This window comes from Zeus faber (assembly GCF_960531495.2).
Source record: "Zeus faber genome assembly, chromosome: 2".
Classification (NCBI taxonomy): Eukaryota; Metazoa; Chordata; class Actinopteri; order Zeiformes; family Zeidae; genus Zeus; species Zeus faber.
Window position 1 is genome coordinate 21,516,980 of NC_137189.1, and position 18,902 is coordinate 21,535,881.

At 43.2% G+C, this 18,902-nt stretch overlaps 1 protein-coding gene across 3 annotated transcripts; it reads right to left on the reverse strand.

Moving 5' to 3' along the window:
* Nucleotides 1–30: 30 nt before the first annotated feature.
* reps1 (RALBP1 associated Eps domain containing 1) lies at nucleotides 31–18,693 on the reverse strand. Of its 3 annotated transcripts, none has more exons than XM_080019225.1 (19): nucleotides 18,023–18,693; nucleotides 16,019–16,142; nucleotides 14,429–14,658; nucleotides 13,749–13,911; nucleotides 13,182–13,315; nucleotides 12,431–12,593; nucleotides 12,282–12,345; nucleotides 11,346–11,500; nucleotides 8,662–8,786; nucleotides 8,140–8,217; nucleotides 6,938–7,025; nucleotides 6,319–6,420; nucleotides 6,116–6,176; nucleotides 5,753–5,951; nucleotides 3,925–4,122; nucleotides 3,610–3,699; nucleotides 2,842–2,996; nucleotides 2,364–2,469; nucleotides 31–1,989 (listed from the first exon to the last, which is right to left on the reverse strand). In XM_080019225.1, the coding sequence occupies exons 1-19, from the start codon at nucleotides 18,191–18,193 to the stop codon at nucleotides 1,921–1,923; spliced, it is 2,475 nt and encodes an 824-aa protein (XP_079875351.1). In that variant the 5' UTR covers nucleotides 18,194–18,693; the 3' UTR covers nucleotides 31–1,920. The 3 variants fall into 3 exon arrangements, with proteins under 3 accessions (XP_079875351.1, XP_079875350.1, XP_079875352.1); XM_080019224.1 differs by having other exon boundaries at nucleotides 8,140–8,220; XM_080019226.1 differs by lacking the exon at nucleotides 8,140–8,217.
* Between the last annotated feature and the right edge of the window lie 209 nt (nucleotides 18,694–18,902).

Genomic DNA, 18,902 nt, shown 5'->3' on the forward strand with positions numbered 1-18,902 from the left:
TTATTTTTGTGTAAAAATCACACAGCTGCTAGTAGACTGCAGAGATACATCCATGCAGTTTCAACATCTAGGATCCCACAGCCAAGAGAGGAGGAATTAAATAGAATATTCTTTCGCCATTAGTCAGAAATTAATGCAAATTTACATATGAGTCCAAAAGTTTATCATGTACAATATATAACACAGACCTGGGTGCAAATAACATTCAAAAGCCCATTGAAAAGAGTGAGAAATCAATCCTAGAAGATTAATAAGGTTTTCAAATAGTATTTAATGCCAGGTCTGACAACATATCCTTCCGACGCACTTGTACACGCACACACGTCATTCTCATCAGCAGAAAAAAAACAAACAAAGAAGGCGAGCCTTGGTACAATGAGAAAGAGAGGTCAGTCAGTCACTGTGGAAACCTGAACGTCAACAGGGATGGTGGGGATAAGGCTTTATTAGAAGGGAGTTTTTTTTATACACACACACACACACACACACACACACACACACACACACACACACACACACACACACACACACACACACACACACACACACACACACACACACACACACACACACACACACACACACACACACACACAGTATAAGATAAAGGAAGGAAGGAAGGAAAGATGAGTCCTGGAACACAAAGGAGCTACACAATTCCACATGGAAACGCTGTGGACAAATTGAGTGGGTTGGGAGGTTTTCCATCTCTTGTGTATTATTATTTTAAATACGTATAAAAGATGGAAAGAAAAACCGTGCAGTTACCAAAAAAGAAGAAAAAAGTTAGTGTTGAAGAATGGGTCAGACAAATGAGAAAACGGCTTTGGGGGGGGGTCAAAGTTCAAAGTGCAGCTGGGTCATTCAGGTCTCCTCTTTCCGTTGACTTCGATCCATTTGGTACGTCTGGAAGCTTTATATACACCCAACAGAAAAAAAAATAACATGCACAAGCCAGATGAGGGCCAGCCACACACACACACACACACACACACACACACACACACACACACACACACACACACACACACACACACACACACACACACACAAATCAAAGGTCACGTTTGGGGATTTTCACACTGACACTGTCTCTTCTGGCTTTGGACAAAGTGACCGAGTGTTTTCGCCGTTTTCGTTTGGTGCCGACGCACCGTCGCAGTTGCGTCGCGCTGATCCTTAGCGTTGGCTTCTATCTCACTCTCACTCTTCTGGATTCAGTCGACCTTCTGATTTTCTCAGCCTAGACAGTTGGACCTCCCGTATGGGTGAGATTCCTCTCGACATGTGGGTGAGAACCTGCAATTTTTTTTTGTTTTGACAACCGGAGTGACGCCCAAGGCAGGGAGCGGGGAAGACTCGTGTGAAGTCATTTGGCAGAAAAGGGCTTTGGGGGGCGGGGCAACGACACCAAACACGGTCAAAGGAGGTGAAATGAAGAAGAGTCACACGTATTCCTCTGTCGCAACACCACACAACACCGCACAACCACACACACACACACACACACACACACACACACACACACACACACACAATCAATCGCGGCTCACACATACAGCAACGCTCCGCTTATCTTCTTCAGTCGTTTGGAGAGTAGGAAATGAAGACGGCAGAGGGTTGACACCATTGTCTCCATTCCTGACTGTCCTGACTTGGAAAGTGCCACTTTGTAACAGCCCAGCCCCCCCCACAGGTTCATGTGTGTATCTACGTATGTATGTATGTATGTATGTATGTATGTATGTATGTATGTATGTATGTATCAGCAATACGCCTGTGGCAGGTCACAGCTGTCACATGGAGGTGGGTGGGGGTGGTGTGGGAGTTACCGCACAGCTGGGATGACGGATTAAGGGAGGGAGGGGCTTTGGGGGGGGGGGTACATGGGGGAGGGGGGAGGGTCGTCCTTCTCTTCCTTTACAGGTGGGAGAAGGGTCTGAGCTGCTCCAGCTGGACCTCCAGGGATATCCTCTCCTCCAGCAGGTCCTGACAACCACAACAAGCACACAGACCCTGTCAGAGGCTCCTCCCACTGGCTGACTGACTTGAATGGAAGCGATACATGAATGTATTTAGAGATATGACTTTCCAGACAAAACATGATTTCTCATTAACTTCAGAATGCTATTAGTGACATAACTGAAGACTTCAATTATGTTACTAAGACTTCTTGTTTGTTGAGAATATTTGTCAACTCCTAACTCGGAACCAGTCCATATGGAGCATTGGTTAAGAAGTCTGGCGATGACGTGTCCTGGTATAGCACTGAATCTTTTCAACATCATTTCTTGTTTGCGAGCGACTCATTAAACCTTAAATTCTATTTGGTCTTGGACTGTTTGTTTCTGACGTCTCCATACCTTCAGCTGTTGCTGCAGTTCACTGTTGAGTCGTGCCAGTACCGTGTTGGTCTCCTTGTTTCTCCTGATGGAGGCCTGGATGGCTTTTTTGTCTTTCCCTATCGACCTGAAACCACATTGAAACACATTGAAACATTTATTCATAATTAAGGTCTATGATGACTGTGAGCGACTATGAAATGTGTAAATTAATAATGTACAAGGCCTATGTCCATATATATGTATGTGGCCCTAATTCTCATCATTTAAATTCAGGAGCAGGCTTACATAAACCCTGTAACACCATCCTCAAACAGTCTGATGGCTGCTCTACATGGCTTCAAAAACATTTTCCCAGAACCAAGAAAGCAGTCAACCTTCTCCGCTCGGATAAGGTATCGTTGTTGTGTATTTTGTACTTTGTACGATTTATGAACTTAAAGCATGTAACCTTGAAGTCTCAACTTAAAATGAGGTCATTTACATGGACAGAGCTGACCTGGGGATGGAGGGCTGCGTGGCCAGGACGGCCGCGATGAGGTTGGACTTCTGCGGGCCGTGCTGTTCGTCCTCCGGCCGCAGCTCGTCTTCCGACTTCAACCTCCGACGCACCGGCTTGGGAGGAGGAGCCAGGGGGCCCGACGACCCTTTGACCTGGTGGGGGAGGGGTAAAACACTATTGACCAAACAGCAGAATCAGTTATGACTTTTCTTTTGTTGTCATTTAAATTAAATAATGTGCCTGTGACGGACCAAGGGGCGTCAAGCTGTGGCTGCAGACGGCTGCAGCACGGCTTCCTTCCCCGTGACTACACAGCTGCCCCGAGTCGGCCGAATCAGCGCCCAAGCGGCGATGATTGGCACGGTCCGGGGAGCTTTCTTAATGTTTGTGTGTCTTGCAGAGAGGGATCGGCATGTCATTCCTCTTGCACCCAACCCATTATTCTTTACTATTTATCTTTTTGGCCAGGCAGCCTTTTTGTTCAGTTTGTTTAATAAAAACTCTTGCTATGCGGCAAGAAAAGACTCAGTTTCCCTCCCTAAACCCCTACTTGTGGGAGTCTCTGCCCACAGGTAGGGGCTTAGGGCGCTGATTCGGCCGACTCAGGGCAGCTGTGCAGCCGCGACCTAACCACGCCCCTTGGTCCGCCACAGTGCCTAATTTTGGATGTGTAAGATCACTGGATCCCTGTATGTTAATGGTGAGTCACACGGCAGGAAGCTGCCATGTGTTATCCATCTAGGGCATTTTCATGAAGGAACGTACAGAGTTGACGGTGGCCGGGGCTCTTTCCTCTGCTTGACTGTCGCTCTTGACTGTTCTCAAAGGACCTGCTCCCTCCGATGGCTTGTCCAACTGGGGAACACAACACAGATTCAAAGTGTATTGATTTTATTATCAGTGATCATAGGTGGAATATTCACATTTTTCTGGAGTTCATATAAACCACTTTGACCGATTCCGGAGCATTAGAAGGTTTGAGACACATTGTGCTGGTCACTCATACTGGATATCATCAGAGTTGACATTGAATCAAAAGCACGTCACCCCTTGTTTTAGCCATATTGCCCCCCATCGTACCTGTCCCGTCTCACTGTGTTTGTCCACCTCCGGCAGGCTGGAGGGCTGATCCGAGGCGGCGAAGGCTTGGAACTGGCTGAAGTCTGCAAAATTGGGCTGCTGTGGGAGCTGCTGGGGGGAGGTAGCGGTGGTGAGTGCCGTCCCGCTGCCGGGCACCCCCTCCACCTCGCCACGATGCCCGCTGTGGGGCACTGACGTCTAGGGGGGCAGAGAAGCAAAGAGAAGACGAAGGAAGACAGGTCAAAGGGCAAGGTAGCAAGAGATTATTTTGTTCTCCAAGATACAGCCATACCAAGGCACCGGTCAACCTGAAACTCACATAATTTTAATCAAACTGGTCCACAGGCCTATTTAAAAGGGCAATTCCAGGGGTTGTGCAAAACAAAGTACGTGGAGTAATAAAAACCAGAAGAAAAGCAAAAAAAAATGGAAGCCAAAAAACATATATTTTGCTATATATATGTTTTTGGCTTCCATTTTTTTTTGCTTTTCTTCTATAAACGTAGAATTCTTAAATACTATGCAAAAAATGCACTGTGTGGGCAAGAATTTTTGACACAGTGTCATCATCAACCCACTTCGCACTGAAAGGAAGTGGTGGCTTTAGGAAAATGTATGTCCGAGAAGATCATCGTTGCTTTTACTCACATACTAAAGCACGCTGGATGATAGTAATGACATGTAGTATGTACGATGACATTTTGGCATTTCTGGCAAAAAAGGAGGGTGGTACACAATTTTGTACCACTAGAAGGAGCACTACTCTATCATAACCCCATTGAAACAAACCAGCAAACCTTGGAACCCAATTTTAGTCTTTCGCTCAGCTGAGAGCTTCCCATTTGCTAATAATGTTCCAATATTGATTCTAGATAAGGGTTGTGTGATACGTTTACATTTTCCCAGCCCAACAATGGCTATTGTCGATATAGTCGGCCTGGGGAACGCAATCCTATTATGGGATTATTTCGGTTTTAAACCAGACGCAACCGGTAAGCCAAAGGACATAAAATAAGTAGTTTGCTGTCTTTGCAAAATGTGGTCTGGGACGGAGAACCAGGTCTCACCAGCCGCAGCGCAGAGGTTTTGGTTAAAACAATTGCTTAATTAGGCGGGGTTTTTTTGGGGGGGGGGGGCTGCGTTCCAAAATTTCACAAAGGATAAACAGTGGAGGGGCAAAATAAAACAATCAAATTGTGTAATTATCCCGGAGAAAGCCAGTCCCAGTTTGAGTCTCTTCTCCCTGGAGGAGGAGGCGGCGGCGGCGTCTACAGCTCCCCCGGGGCAGGCCCTCCACCCCCCCAGTAACAGGTGTGTGTCTGAGTGCGCTCTGCATTGCCATGTTGTTCCTCAAATATTTGAACCGTACTGAACTGAACCAAAGAAAGAGAGAAAGCCTGTTTCAGAATGACCTGGCAACTTGTTTTACGGTGATTTATTTCTTGTTTTTGTGGATTTCTCCAGTCAGCACCGGGCCAGGTTAAAGCAGCAATGCAGAATACCAGTTCCTATTCGTGTACGCTTTGAATTACGCTTTACAGGTCAGTAAACTGGTGACCAGTGACCTAAGCCTATTGTAGATTGAGTCCTGTTTTTGTCCGACATTCTTTAATTTAAAAAAGTATTAATTAATTAATTTGTTTTAAAACCCACAGGCTTCAACACTGGTGTGGGGATTTGTTGTAACATGACGTAAAGAGGCTACAATCTTGTGAGCACTTGTGATACCCGATTTGACAAACATAGATAATGTAAGGGGGCAGATTAGGAAATGTCTATAAGCAAGTTACTTGGATTCCCCTCAACCCGCACTCCCCATCCATTCTACCTGTGTGGGCAGGGGTCTGGGGGGCACGGCCGGGGGGTAGGTCACTGTGCCAGGCTGAGGCTGCCCCGTGGCCGGCACGGCTGCAAAGCTGCGATTCATGTCTAGGGAGGAGGAGCGAGAGTGTGAGGCGTGAGGCCGCGGCGGAGGTGGAGGAGGGGCCACGACCTTCAGAGCCTCTGGAGACGTTCCGGACTGAGACCTAAAGACAGACAGACAGACAGACAGACAGACAGACCATTTTCACTCCATTACACTATAAAAGCTAAACTCCATCAAATTCTTATTGGGTAAAAAAAGGTGGCTTTTATACGAATCATGAAATGCTAATTATATATGGTGCTGGTCATTTTAACAGTGGCCAACCTTTGTCTTGTGATTGGCTCCTGGTCTGACGTGAAGGAATCAGAACTGCTGTATCCGTCTCCTACATTGAGAGAAGCAACAACAGAATCAACCTGCTGGCTGCGTGCAGTCCTGAACGTTACCAGAGTGCAGCAAACTAAAGAGAGCAGGGGATTATGGGAGAATTAGGTCTGTCTCATGATCTGACCTATTGAGCTACCCACCTACAGTGTTGGCAGCTACAAACTTCAAGGAGGCAGCTAGCTTGGCCTCTTCAGGCAGTTCTGGAGGCTTGGTCATCAGCGGACTGGTCGGGTGGTTGTGGTCTGAAAATACATCAGAACAGCATTGCCCGACATGTGATCAGCGCCATGTGCCTTTATTAAGTTCCTTAGTTGAGTTTCTTGCTCCAAGGCTCCTCGTCGATATTACATTTGTATTGCATACATTCAGAGATTAGCAGCATCATCTAATAACACAGTGAACTCAGCTTTCCGTCGGCTGCACAAGTTTTTCCTGTATGTTGTCACTGTCCAATTTGGCCTTTTCACATTTTGTGATAACTACATGTACACTTCTGATGTCAACCAGACGCTACATCATGTAATCTCAATGGAGTATACACGTGTCAACTTGTGCAACTGCAATCCTTTTATTAAAGTGATCATATAAAATAAATTATCAATTATAAAATCAAAAATTGACTGACAATTACAGATGAGTACATTGTTATCACTTATAATTTGCCTTCAATTAACATTTTGTGTGAAAGAGTCCTGAGTCTAGAGCTGTGCGGCCGTGACTCTTATATGTTAACTATGTGTGTGGGTAGGGCTGCCTTACCACTGCCAGTCCTCTTCAGCTCCATCTCCTGCATGTGAATCTTGCTTGGGGTCATCCTGATGGGCACCGGGTGGACAATAGCAGTGTCCTGGAGAGTGGGTGGATGGGGGAGGGGAGAGACACAGGTTTCAATGGTGGTCAGTTTCGTGGTCTGCAGCTTCACTAATGGCAACTCAGTATCAGCCTTGATACAAAAGGCAACCTGGCATTTCTAGAATGTTTATATTCGCTGGCTGTGTTTTAAATAGTGAAGAGTACCCACTCTTGGGTGCGTGTCGACACTATGAGAACAATACAAATACTGGACATTTCCGTTACGATAATAATAATAACGATTTCTTTATATGTATTCCGTCATTTTCAGTGATTGAACAGATTCAGATTCCTAAAATCTCATATTAGAAACTGTGATTCGCAGAGTAAAAAATTGAACTGCAGGTCATGATATGCATAGTGACGATATAGGGATATTTTGACGATTGTACACAAGGATTGAAACATCGGTAACCGTGCGTCCCGAGCTTTACAATAGAATCTCCGTAGAGGTAAAAAAATGGGGTATATGAGGCATAAAAGGCTCTGTTTACTGTCTCTGATGGTTATTTCAAGAACACCAGTATTCTTTAGATTAGGGCATTAGCATGACGATGACTACATTTTATTGCAGAAAATGTCTTTGTAGGGAAAAACAAAGGTTTTGAAAAATGCTTTGACTTGAATGTTCTGTCAACTGCATCCCAAGTCACTTTCTCAATGGGGGAATGTGATCCCACTCCCACCCACATGCACCCGCTTGGGACACCCCTTATTCTTCATTTTACATTCTTACACGGTGGGCATTAAAGCATTAAAACCAACAGGAAAGCTAATGAAAAAAACTGCACGGTAAGTCAAAACAGGGAGAGTAATTTGATTGCAAGGTCTCTCCTGTGATTGGTTGATGTCACCATGAAAAGAAAAGGGTTGCATAATAGATGCTGAGTGAGCCAAATCACAAGACAGCCTTTCCACTGGTGGGGCAGTTGAGTTGTGCGCTGAGAGGAAACCCATGCGTCGGTTGAGAGAGAAACCGAGATAAAGAGAGAGGGGGAGATAATGAAGCAGACAGATCGAGAGATCAAGAGAGAGAGATAGAAATCAAAAGAAGGTTAATGCCTGACCATTAATGGAGAGAAATCATGCATTCTAAGTGATTGACTTACAGGGTCAGCTGGTGCAATGTTAGAGTCAAATTGGGTCAGAGTTTGTGAGCTGGAGGAGCGCTCGCTAAACGTCTCCCACTGCTGCAGGAGACAAGAGAGAAAGTGGGAAAAAACAAAACGAAAAAAAAAAAAAAAAAAAGAAAAGAAATAAAACATGTCAGTCAGCCAGAGCAGTGACATCACACATAACATAATCAGTCTACAGCTACATAGCGGGTGGGCTTGGAGGTAAAACGCAGACACACATGAGTGGGTTACGGTACGCTTCCCCACGCCAGGCTAGAGAAGGTCTGCTAAAACATTGGTGTCAGTAATTACACAGTAAGGCAATCAAATGTAAACACATAGTGAAAGAGAAGCCTCCACTAACAGAAACCCGCTTACCCCAACCGATTCAGATCAATCACACGGCACCCAACCGAAAGAAAAGCTATGCGAAAACTATGTGAAATATCTGCTCGAGAAATGTCTGTCTGTGTGTGTGTGTGTGTGTGTGTGTGTGTGTGTGTGTGTAAGTAAAACCTCATTGGTCTGGTTCATCTCAGGCCAGGTCTGGTTGAGCGAGGGCATGGAGGGAGATTTGTTGGGGGTGACCTCCACAGGAGAGCCTGAGAAGCCCACGTCTGCTACCGCCGCCTCTGGAACCTCTGCAGACACGGGGGGGGGGGGGAGGCAGCGCGGAGTCAAGACCAGGTTCAAACTCATTCAGTCTGGGGTGGGGAAAACTGTGACCCGCAGGCCTATTACAGCCCTCCAGTCAACATCAGATGGCCCACACGGTGTTTTCTAGATCTGAGATGTATGGTGGCCCTGAGAGCTCAACGCGCTGCAACTTAAGAAAACACATGCAAATAGACAAAACACAAGCAAATGAAGAAAACACATGCGCAGCATTTAGAAAACACGCTGCAAATCTAGACGTGTGGAACTGCATACCAAACGCTTTGCAAATACAAAAAAAGCACAACCACATTAACAGAAAACACAAACGCAAAAGCCATACCATTACGGAAGTGAGCCACACCAGATGCACCGATTTATCTGCAATTAAATATATTTAACTAAATTATTTTGTGTCCATAATTATATATAATAATTTATACAAGTAACAACCTGGAGCCACAACTATCACAGACCAATTGCACCAGGCAAGACCACCATGTCCAAATCCTCCATCTACTTCCGCCATGTAATTAAGAAATAGATTTTTTTTTTTAATATATATATCAATCCAGTTTTTATTTAAACCATTGAAGTGCAATATTCCAGAGAAAACGACTTTTACCGCCTCCCTGATAGTGGTGTGTAGTTCGCAAACAACTCAAATCTTTTGGGTGAAAAGGGGGGATTCACTAACTTGTGAGTGTATCCCCACGAACCAATCAGTGATTCAATGATTCGTTTGCAGGGATACACTCACTCAGAGTGCGAGTGAACGTGATTCAGAATCACGTTCACTCCCAACTGACTGAGAGCCCAACCGAACTGACTGATGAACAGATTGTTTCAGGAAGTCATTCAGTTCGTTCACTCAAAAGGTTTGAATTGTTTGTGAAACTCACCTTGTTTAATATATTTTATTGCAGATAAATTGGTGCATCCATTGTGGCTCACTTCCATAATGGTGTGGCCACTTCTGTAATGTGTTGTCATATTGGTGAAGATGAAAATAAGATTTTCTTAATTTGTTTGTGTTTTGTCTATTTGCATGTGCTTTCTTTAGTTGCAGTGTGTTGAGCTCTAAGGGCCACAGTAGATATGACCTATATATTTTTTTCCACTTTTGGAAAAGTATCCGTTAAATTCATTTGAATGGAGCGTCATCTTAACTTCTGTCATACATGTTGCAAAACTTGCATTCTAAGAGCCATCTGAGACCTATCATATTATTGAATAAATATCAAAGAAACGAATGCTCAAAAACTGGATGGATTACATGCCAGTCATGATGTTCTAATATCCCCAAAATAATAATGTAAATCTATATTGTTAATATAAAGTCATTTATCAAGCTTGTGTATAGCTGGTGCTCTGCATTCGAGTGCAGCTTTCTTCTTTCAGTTGTATTTGCTCTGCTAAGGTCTTCACTCTACCCATAACACCTTATCTTGAAGTATTTTTCTTCCCCTTCATGGGAGGGCTGAACAATTAATCAAATTCAAACCAACATCCCAATGTAATAGAACTTAATTTTAAGACCGCAAAGACTACGATTAAAAAAAACAAAAAAGGCGTTATTTATGTTACACAATCCAACCAATAGGGCTGTCAACATTGGCCAAAAATCCTGTTTGAATATTCCTTCTGAAAAAAAAAATGTGTGCAGCTGGCAGAGCCCGGAATACCTGTACAATCTGACAGAGCCTCTTCCAGAAAACTGAGTCTATTTTGTTTTGACCTTTATTTAAGTTAGTGAGCATAAAGCTGTCCCAAAAAAAATTGTGCGCATGGACCGGCTCATTCACTTGGCCGCACAAAGAGGATATACTGTATGTGGATGTATGCTCTCAACATTTTTATAAAAAAATCTTCTCAAAGTCAATATTCTACTGTGATTGAAGGTTTTTCTTTTTAGGATTCAATAGTTAAATAGATATATTTTATTCTTCATCATAACACGTAGGCCTGGCCTACAGGAAAGAGCAGTTCATATGTAGACTATATCCAATGTTGTGTTGATCATACTACGGAATGATTTGTTGCTTGTGTTCAGTGAATAATACAGAAGATAAGGTACTTAAAAAAAATCGCAATTGCAATATTGGTCTAAAAAAAAAAAACCATTGAATAAAATAATTACATTATTTTGCCAAATCGTTCAGCCCTACTTCATGGTGTCAAATAATAAATTATCCAATAAGAATCAGAAAACCGTTAAATGTTGATATATCCCAAGATTATAATTCTACCATCAGAACCTCTATTCCAATATAATGCACCAGAGAGCCACACTTAAAGAGAAAAACATTTAAAAGGGGAGTCTAACATGGAATATTACACTACTCTTTACATTTCAGAGAGAGAGAGAGAGAAAAACATTTAAAAGGGGAGTCTAACATGGAACATTACACTACTCTTTACATTTCAGAGAGAGAGAGAGAGAGAAAAACATTTAAAAGGGGAGTCTAACATGGAATATTACACTACTCTTTACATTTCAGAGAGAGAGAGAGAGAGAGAGTGAGAGTGTGTGTTAGACTGTGTACCTGCTGAGTCATCGAGGTCAATCAGCTTTGGCATCAGGCTTTCTGGCAGCTTCTCTGGGAGGTCGTAGCCATTTTTCCTGGCCACCACCAAGTGGAAGGCGGCGCAGAACTCGTCCAGGGTCAGCGCGCCGTCTTTGTCAAAGTCTGACAGCTCCCTGGGGGTGTGTTACGAACATAAACCATGACAGCAGCTCATCTGAAAAGCTGCAGGCGTGTTTTTGTCTCATTTACATCAATTCACACTTGGAAAGAGTTTTGTGCTTTACTTAAACTGAGAAGTTGTTTTGATTGATATGAGATAACACTGTATTCAGGAGCTACAAATATAGGGATCATTCTGGCATTACAAAATGAAATTTTAAGCATCACTTTTCCCATTTTCAAGGACTTCATGCAAAACAAATATAATACATTTTCAATGCGATTTTTATGAGTTAAAATATAATCTCGGTCTCATTGTCTAGTAAAAAAAGTCATACACACACACACACACACACACACACACACACACACACACACACACACACCAACTTAAAATACAATTAAATAAAATATATGTACAAATGCCACGCTACGCTAAAATGAAGCACACATAGTACAGCAACAGTGCGGTAGCAGGATAGTGGTGAAACATAATGGCATTATAATAACAATAACAGCAATTCTACTACTACTACTACTACTACTATTATTATTATTATTATTATTATTATTATTATTATTATTAATAATAATAATAATAATAATACAGATAATAGCAGTAATGATAAAAACAATAGTGTAGTAGTAATAATTTATAAATCTATTTAACAAATTAATGATATTAATGATATATAATGATAACTGCAAAAAAATGTTTTATGTAATTTCCATACAATAATATAATTTATCTTTTATATTTATTGATTTGTTAATGCACACAGGGTGGCTACTCACCAAATGTGTGAGAGCTCTAGTATTGGTAGCTTTGATTTGGTGAAGAACTCTTTTGCTGCGGAGCCTGGAAGACATGAAGAAACAGGAGAGGCTCAGTATCAGGAAGGCTTTCTAGAGAATAGTGAGACTGAACATGAGAGCCCTCTTACCGGGTATGAAGCCAGTAAGGTCTGGCTGGATGGTTTTGAACTGGTTGATGTAATACTGTCTCTGCTCATCAGTGATTTTCCAGGGATCGTCGTAAGCGCTGGACTGTCGCTGAATTTCGTTGTTTGTCGCTGCCGAGGCCGCCGTTCGTACCGTCGTGCTTTCCTGCAGTGAGCCGCAGAGGGCGTCGTGAGAAAAAAACAACCAAAAAAATAAAAAATAACAGGAATTATAACCCAAATAAATTTTAACAAGGGAACGAGGAAATTCAATATGGGCCAATATAGTGTAGAAGCTAGATTAGAGCTAATCTAGGTCATAATAAAACCTTAAATTAAACCTGGCCAGAGGCAGGTTTACCTTTGGAATAATGGATGTGGCCTCCAGGTTGACCTTGACAATGGATAAAATTGATTATCTGGACTAAGACCAGCACCAGACAGAAGGAGCTGATAGTAAATCCTTAAGAACCTTATTGTAGGACTTCCTAGTCTAGAACTAATTAATCTTAAATTAAGGAAAGTCTTAGAAAGAAATTTTTAAATTCTGGATTAATTTTAGGAATATTTTGGTCCTGATTTAGATTAAACCCTGTCTCTGAAACCTCCCCCATCTCATACCAATTCAATTTTGAGCATTTTGCTATTCAAAAATGATTTAAAAAATGTATATATATAAAATGATAATAACTGTCTTGTGTTTTCAGATTTCCCTCAACATGAGCCCTTGGTAAAAGGAAGGTGGCAGGTTTACCTGTACTGACGAAGGATGCATGGTCGGCAGAGCACTGGAAGGCGGCGTGTCCGCTGTGAAACTGACCCAGCTTTCCTGCACGGGGGGCGGCGGCGGCGAGTGGGACGACCACATGCCATCTGCAGATACCGGACCTGGAGGCCGGTCGGGAGGAACGGGGGCGGAGGTTAAGCCACAAACACAGACACCAAGACCTGCCTGCACCATTATAAATAAAAGGGCTAGGCAATACAGAATAATTTATTATAATGATAATCAGAGAATATTACACTATACTGGCATACTGTATCATGAGATCTGCTTATGAATTCTAAATTGAATGTTAGAGAATCACACAGAGCTGCAAGAAAAAGACAGATCGGAGTAAAACCTTTTCAAATTCCTTTTCTAATATTACAAACTGAAGACATGAAGACACAGTCACCATATTCATCCCCGCGCTGAAATTGCAGAATGACTTCACATATTCTCATCAGTCATTTTGTCTACAAAATCTGTGGATCCCAAAAGGAGAGTATGTTCATTTCATGAACACGCGCGTGTCTGTGTGTGTATGTGTGTGCATACCTGTTTGTGCTTCTCTGAACTGTGTCCAGACGGCTCCAGAAGCAGCTACCACGGCGGGCCTGTCGGCATTTCCACCGCTGGGCTGCCGCTTGTGTTTCCTCCAGGAGGGGGGCGAGGTGGGCGGAGACTGATGGGGGGAGACCACGGGGGACGTCGAGTCCGGCTGGACAGAGAACAATCAAGGCAATCATCATAAAACAATAGAAATGAAAACAAGGGGGTGAACCAAACAGAATCAAACTAACAGACAGTGTCCCTGCTGTAAGTTTGTCTGGCATAGCAAATCAGGTAAATTAAGGCCTTGAATAGATGAATGTTTAACTGCCTGACACAAGATGCTCATGAGTCTGTTGAAAAAACAAACATCTCTCTTTCTCTAAAGGAAAAAAAAAAAAAAAAAAAAAAAAAAGATCAACCAGTCGAGCCAGAAAATTCCATGATCGACCGACCAAATCCTACTGCTTTCACTGCAAACATCTCGCAGAAAGGCCAGGGGCGTCACAGAAGAACTACTGTAAAGAAATGCACCGCTAAGGCAATATAATATACAAATGTTAAATGGGAATGTGAGGCATCACAGATGAAATCTTCAGTTTAAGTTTCAGAGGAAAAACACAATATCATGAATTTTGAAATGGAAACGACCTTGAGTCTGGAAAATAAGAGATAGTGGTACCGACCTGTGGTTCTACAGTGGGTGGGAGGGCCTGGATGACCTCGTGAACAGGAACCGAAGAGGATGTGGGGGGGGCCTTCTTGTTCTGGTGGCCCCGGGCAGGGGGCCTGGGTATGACGCCGGCCCCTGAGCCCGGATACAGACCCTGGTTGTCGGCCTCCTGGTAGAGAGCGGCGTGCCTGGCCTCTGCCTCGGTCTTCCCGACCACAAACCTAGGCAGTGGCAGGTCCTTGACTGAGGAGACAGGAATCAGCACGCACAGTGTTATTAATATTACACTGAGAGACGCGGTTTAAGCACTATCATACCAGTCCGAGACAGCCTTTCATTTCCTTTGAGAGTTGTGGTGCCCTAGCGCACTTGAGAAAGTCTTTAGGCCTTGAACTGAAGTCGACGACTGGAGCCCTCGAGGTAAGAGGTGCAGACAAAATAAATAAATAAATAAATATAAAAGCAATTTCTGGCTCTTATCACATAAGTCATATTCTGAGAGTCATCTGCAGTCAATAGCTTCCCAATGAGCAACTGTAAACTTCAACTTAAAATCAATACATACAGTTAAGGATTGGCATAGTTTTGTTAAACATGGGAGACACATGAAACAAGAATGATGAAACGCTTATGTGTCTTTCCTCTGAAGATGTAATTACCATACAGTATGGTGGTGGCCTGACAACTGAACAACAGTTGCACTTGTAGAATTTCCCTCTTTAGGCACTCTTTGGTTGTTAAAAAAAGGACAAAAGAACAGTACTTAAGATAATGACAAACAAACATAAACAAATATACACACTGACATATTTAGCGTGCGCACGCTAGTCATACTTTTCTATTCTACATGTCTCCATGAAAAAAGGTTAATCTGAACTTATTCTATTTCAACACAATCTAATAACTCCAGACTTAATTTAATCCCAACTATGCAACATGTTCAGGATTCAATTTCCTTCAGTACACGGCATTTTCACCTTAAAAACAGCCCAAATGAGCTGCCATGGTTCACAACATTGTACTTTACGTGCATCTTGGTTTGAGGAAGTGGCCTATCTTCTTCCTCATCTTATGAACATTAAAAGTTATGCAATCAGTTCCAAAACTTTGTTTTGCAAGAGGTTCAGAAATGTGGCTGTGCTTCAAAAGAAGCCACACCAAAGGCAAACACAAAAATGAAAAGTACCGTTTTCAGTTGGACCCTGGGGGACTTAACCCACAACCCTGATAAGGCCTTAAAATGTCACTCTGCTATAGCAACAACTTAAGGATGTCAGCGGGGTGTCCAAAGCACAAACATGTTCAACCCAAGCAATATGTGACAAGCTTAATACATCTTATTCCAACGTAGGACTCAATTAATTAACAGTTAATTTGCTCAGTATATGCTGTGGAGAGACCTTAGAGGGCTTACAGCTTTGAACATATCCAGGTCAGATAGAAAATGCAACATAGTCGGGACTTCAATCTCAATCACGTGTCAATCACAAGACACTAGCGCACTATTTGTACCTTCAACATTCTTTACAACACGAAACGGCAACAAAAAGAAAAAAGAAAAAAACCAGGAAAGATCACATGGAGCGGCTTCTGAAATACTGACCTGAGTTGAGACTTTCCACTCGAAGGGGCAGCCCAGACTGGGCGATAGCAATTAGCTTCAGAGCAATGTAGAACTGGCTCCGCCCGAAGTGACCCAGGCGAGTGGCTCCGCACAGCTCTGTTATCTGAACACACACACACACACACACACACACACACACACACACACACACACACACACACACACACACACACACACACAGTAAACAAAAGAAATATTGTGTTTCTCCGAAAACATTATGGTACCCATAACTGATACAACCAATGATAAAACAATGGAGAACTTCGAATTTTAAAAAAGTTTGAAGGCCTGCATCACAAAATTTTAAAAGTTACAAATGATACTATTAGTCGTGTTGTCTGATATAAAGACCTTTCTGGAAAACAAGGAATTAACTGACGAAACCAAATGCAGGGACTATTTGCTTGCGACTGCATGAAGGCCTGTGAGGTTAAAACACCCATTATCTAAATCCTGAAATGTACTGAAATAAGATAAGACTTTATTAATCCCTTTGGGGAAATTCAGGAAATGCCTTGGCAAAGACTCGTTCACAAATTTCAAATTGGGGAATTAAAACTGCTTTAAGTTGTATCCACAGGGTTCATTCTGCATTACAAAATAAAATTAAAGGACTTTCAAAATAATTTTTAAGAACAGGTGTCCAATTGTCATGTTTTTTTCAAGGGTCTTTCACGCACTTCAGCACAAAAGGGGGCTTTTTTCAAGGTATTCCAGGACTTCACACAGCAACGCTATGTTAGGATAGGGTTTAACTTCACAATAAAACAAGTTCTTACAGCTGCCATATATTGTCCTGAACAACCTGCCACGACTGTCTGAATACACTGACTAGGTGCTACTGGTCTGAGGGTGTGTGGCATCCAGGTGCCAGTACAGTGTTTCCTACAACATCAAATAAACCCTGTGTTCAGCCATGCAAGTAGTGTGTAAAACACAACAGCTCTATGCTGTAGCTCCCTTGCTGACCTTGAAAAGGATGCTGACTCACAAGCTGCGAAAACCGGGGTGTCTCGAGAACGTAATGCTCCAGTTGATCTGGCTACTCGCACTTTGCAGTTCAGACGACCAGGGCAATGGCTGAATGGGATCATTTCTGGTCTGTAATCTGGACAGCTAACGGTGTGATATATTGTAGGAACACTGTTATAAGTTAAGACTTAAGCCCTCCCTTATTAGCCGTGTCCATACTTATATACATAAGGTTCATCGTATGATAGAAATATCGAACTACACTTTATATTTATACCCCGTCAATACTTGCATTCTTACTACCACTCAGCATCCTGTCATTTTCACAATGAATCTTTATCTCACATTTAGAATATTCTGTGTAGAATTAATATTTTTTAGACTGTTAATCATTCTTTTTTACGCCACAGTAATGGCTGCTATAGTAAATAGATGAATGAGCCATGTTTATACAAGGCAGAGTAATAAGATCGACCCTCCAGATGTCAAGGACTGTCAGTTCATTCAGCCGCCTCCAGTTCTACGCTAATAGCCAAGATCGGATCGAAAAACACATTAAACCTCATCATTTGCAATACTATGACATTGTTATAACCATTTTGTTTTCCAACCTGGTACACACAGTATTTGTACAGCTATAATATACATAGGTTTATTGTTTATTGCATTTTTATTTTAAGTTACATCTGAGGCTTATTGCATAATGCCATTTTCTAATCGTACGACTTCATTATTATTTCCCGGTGTTTTCATGTGAGCTTCTATAACAGAGAAATTTCCCTCCGGGGATGAGTAAGGTATCTATCTACCTATTTGTCCAACATCAGCCAGAAGAAGGTGTGTCACGGGCTACGCAACACAGCTAACCATCCACCGTTAGCTCCGGTGCATAGTGGGGTCTGACAGTCGATTGCAATTCTGGAATTTTTAGTGACAGAAAAGTCCAGTTGTGCCACAAACCAAGTGGTGTGGCGGTGGAAGCAATGCTGCAACTTAACCAAAAACGCTTACTTGTAGAACCACTTCGCTGGGCAGCTGGGCCGCCCGGAACAGGTCCAGAACTCTCCCGTTGGAAGCCACTTTTTTGGTGTTGTCCGTGTCGCAATAAACGAACAGGTCCGAGTAATATTTCTGCTCGACATCGCTTAAGGTTAGACTCTCCATTGTGCAGTTGAGCTGCATTCAAACTCGCGGTGGTAGGCTACCGATCAGCCGCCCGGGCGAGTGGTGATTTCTGGTCCCCAAAAAATGGGCGATACTTCCAAGATCCCCAATTTTAGCTTAGCCCAGACGGATCGGCGAACATTCACACATAAACAATCGCAATACAGGGACGACGAACGGCTGGTAGTCAACGTGTTGATTGCGGTCTGTTGGCGGCTTGATAGACCCCGAGCTGCGCTTTGGTGGAATTCTTCCGGGCAGTCAACTTGTCGGGCTAGCACACGTTAGCGGCACACGTTAGCCGCGCCAGCTAGCAGCTAGCAGCTAGCTTGAATCAAAGTCAGGGGATCTGAAAGTGCGTCCGTCTGCACGGCACGGACGTCTGCCCGGGCGCCTCCGCTCTCGGAAAAACTTTATCCTCCCCCGTTCCGTTGCAGAGTTCTCTCCCCGTTTTCCGCCTGAGATTAATTTCTCCGCGGAGCCGTTAGAAGTAAAGTTTCAGGCTCTTCTGCTTCCTTCCCCCAGTGGTCAGAGCCGCCATTCCTACCATTAGGATTCCTATGGCCTCGTGACGTCAGCGTGCAAACTCTGCGAGTCGTCGCGAGCGAGAAGGACACGGATGCAGACAAAATGGCGGACATCAACGTCCGTCGCTTGACGGAAATACGTCACGTCAGCAGCGGAAGTTTGCGTAACATCTGCATCGTGCGTGTGCGGAGAAGCAGAA

Excerpts from the sequence above, each read along its gene's own strand:
- reps1 (XM_080019224.1), bottom strand. The coding sequence starts at position 18,193 with ATGCAGCTCAACTGCACAATGGAGAGTCTAACCTTAAGCGATGTCGAG. Across the intron at positions 12,594-13,181 it reads TGCATCCTTCGTCAGTACAG|GAAAGCACGACGGTACGAAC; the intron begins GTAAACCTGCCA and ends GGCTCACTGCAG. Across the intron at positions 5,952-6,115 it reads GAGCCAATCACAAGACAAAG|GTCTCAGTCCGGAACGTCTC; the intron begins GTTGGCCACTGT and ends GTCTGTCTTTAG.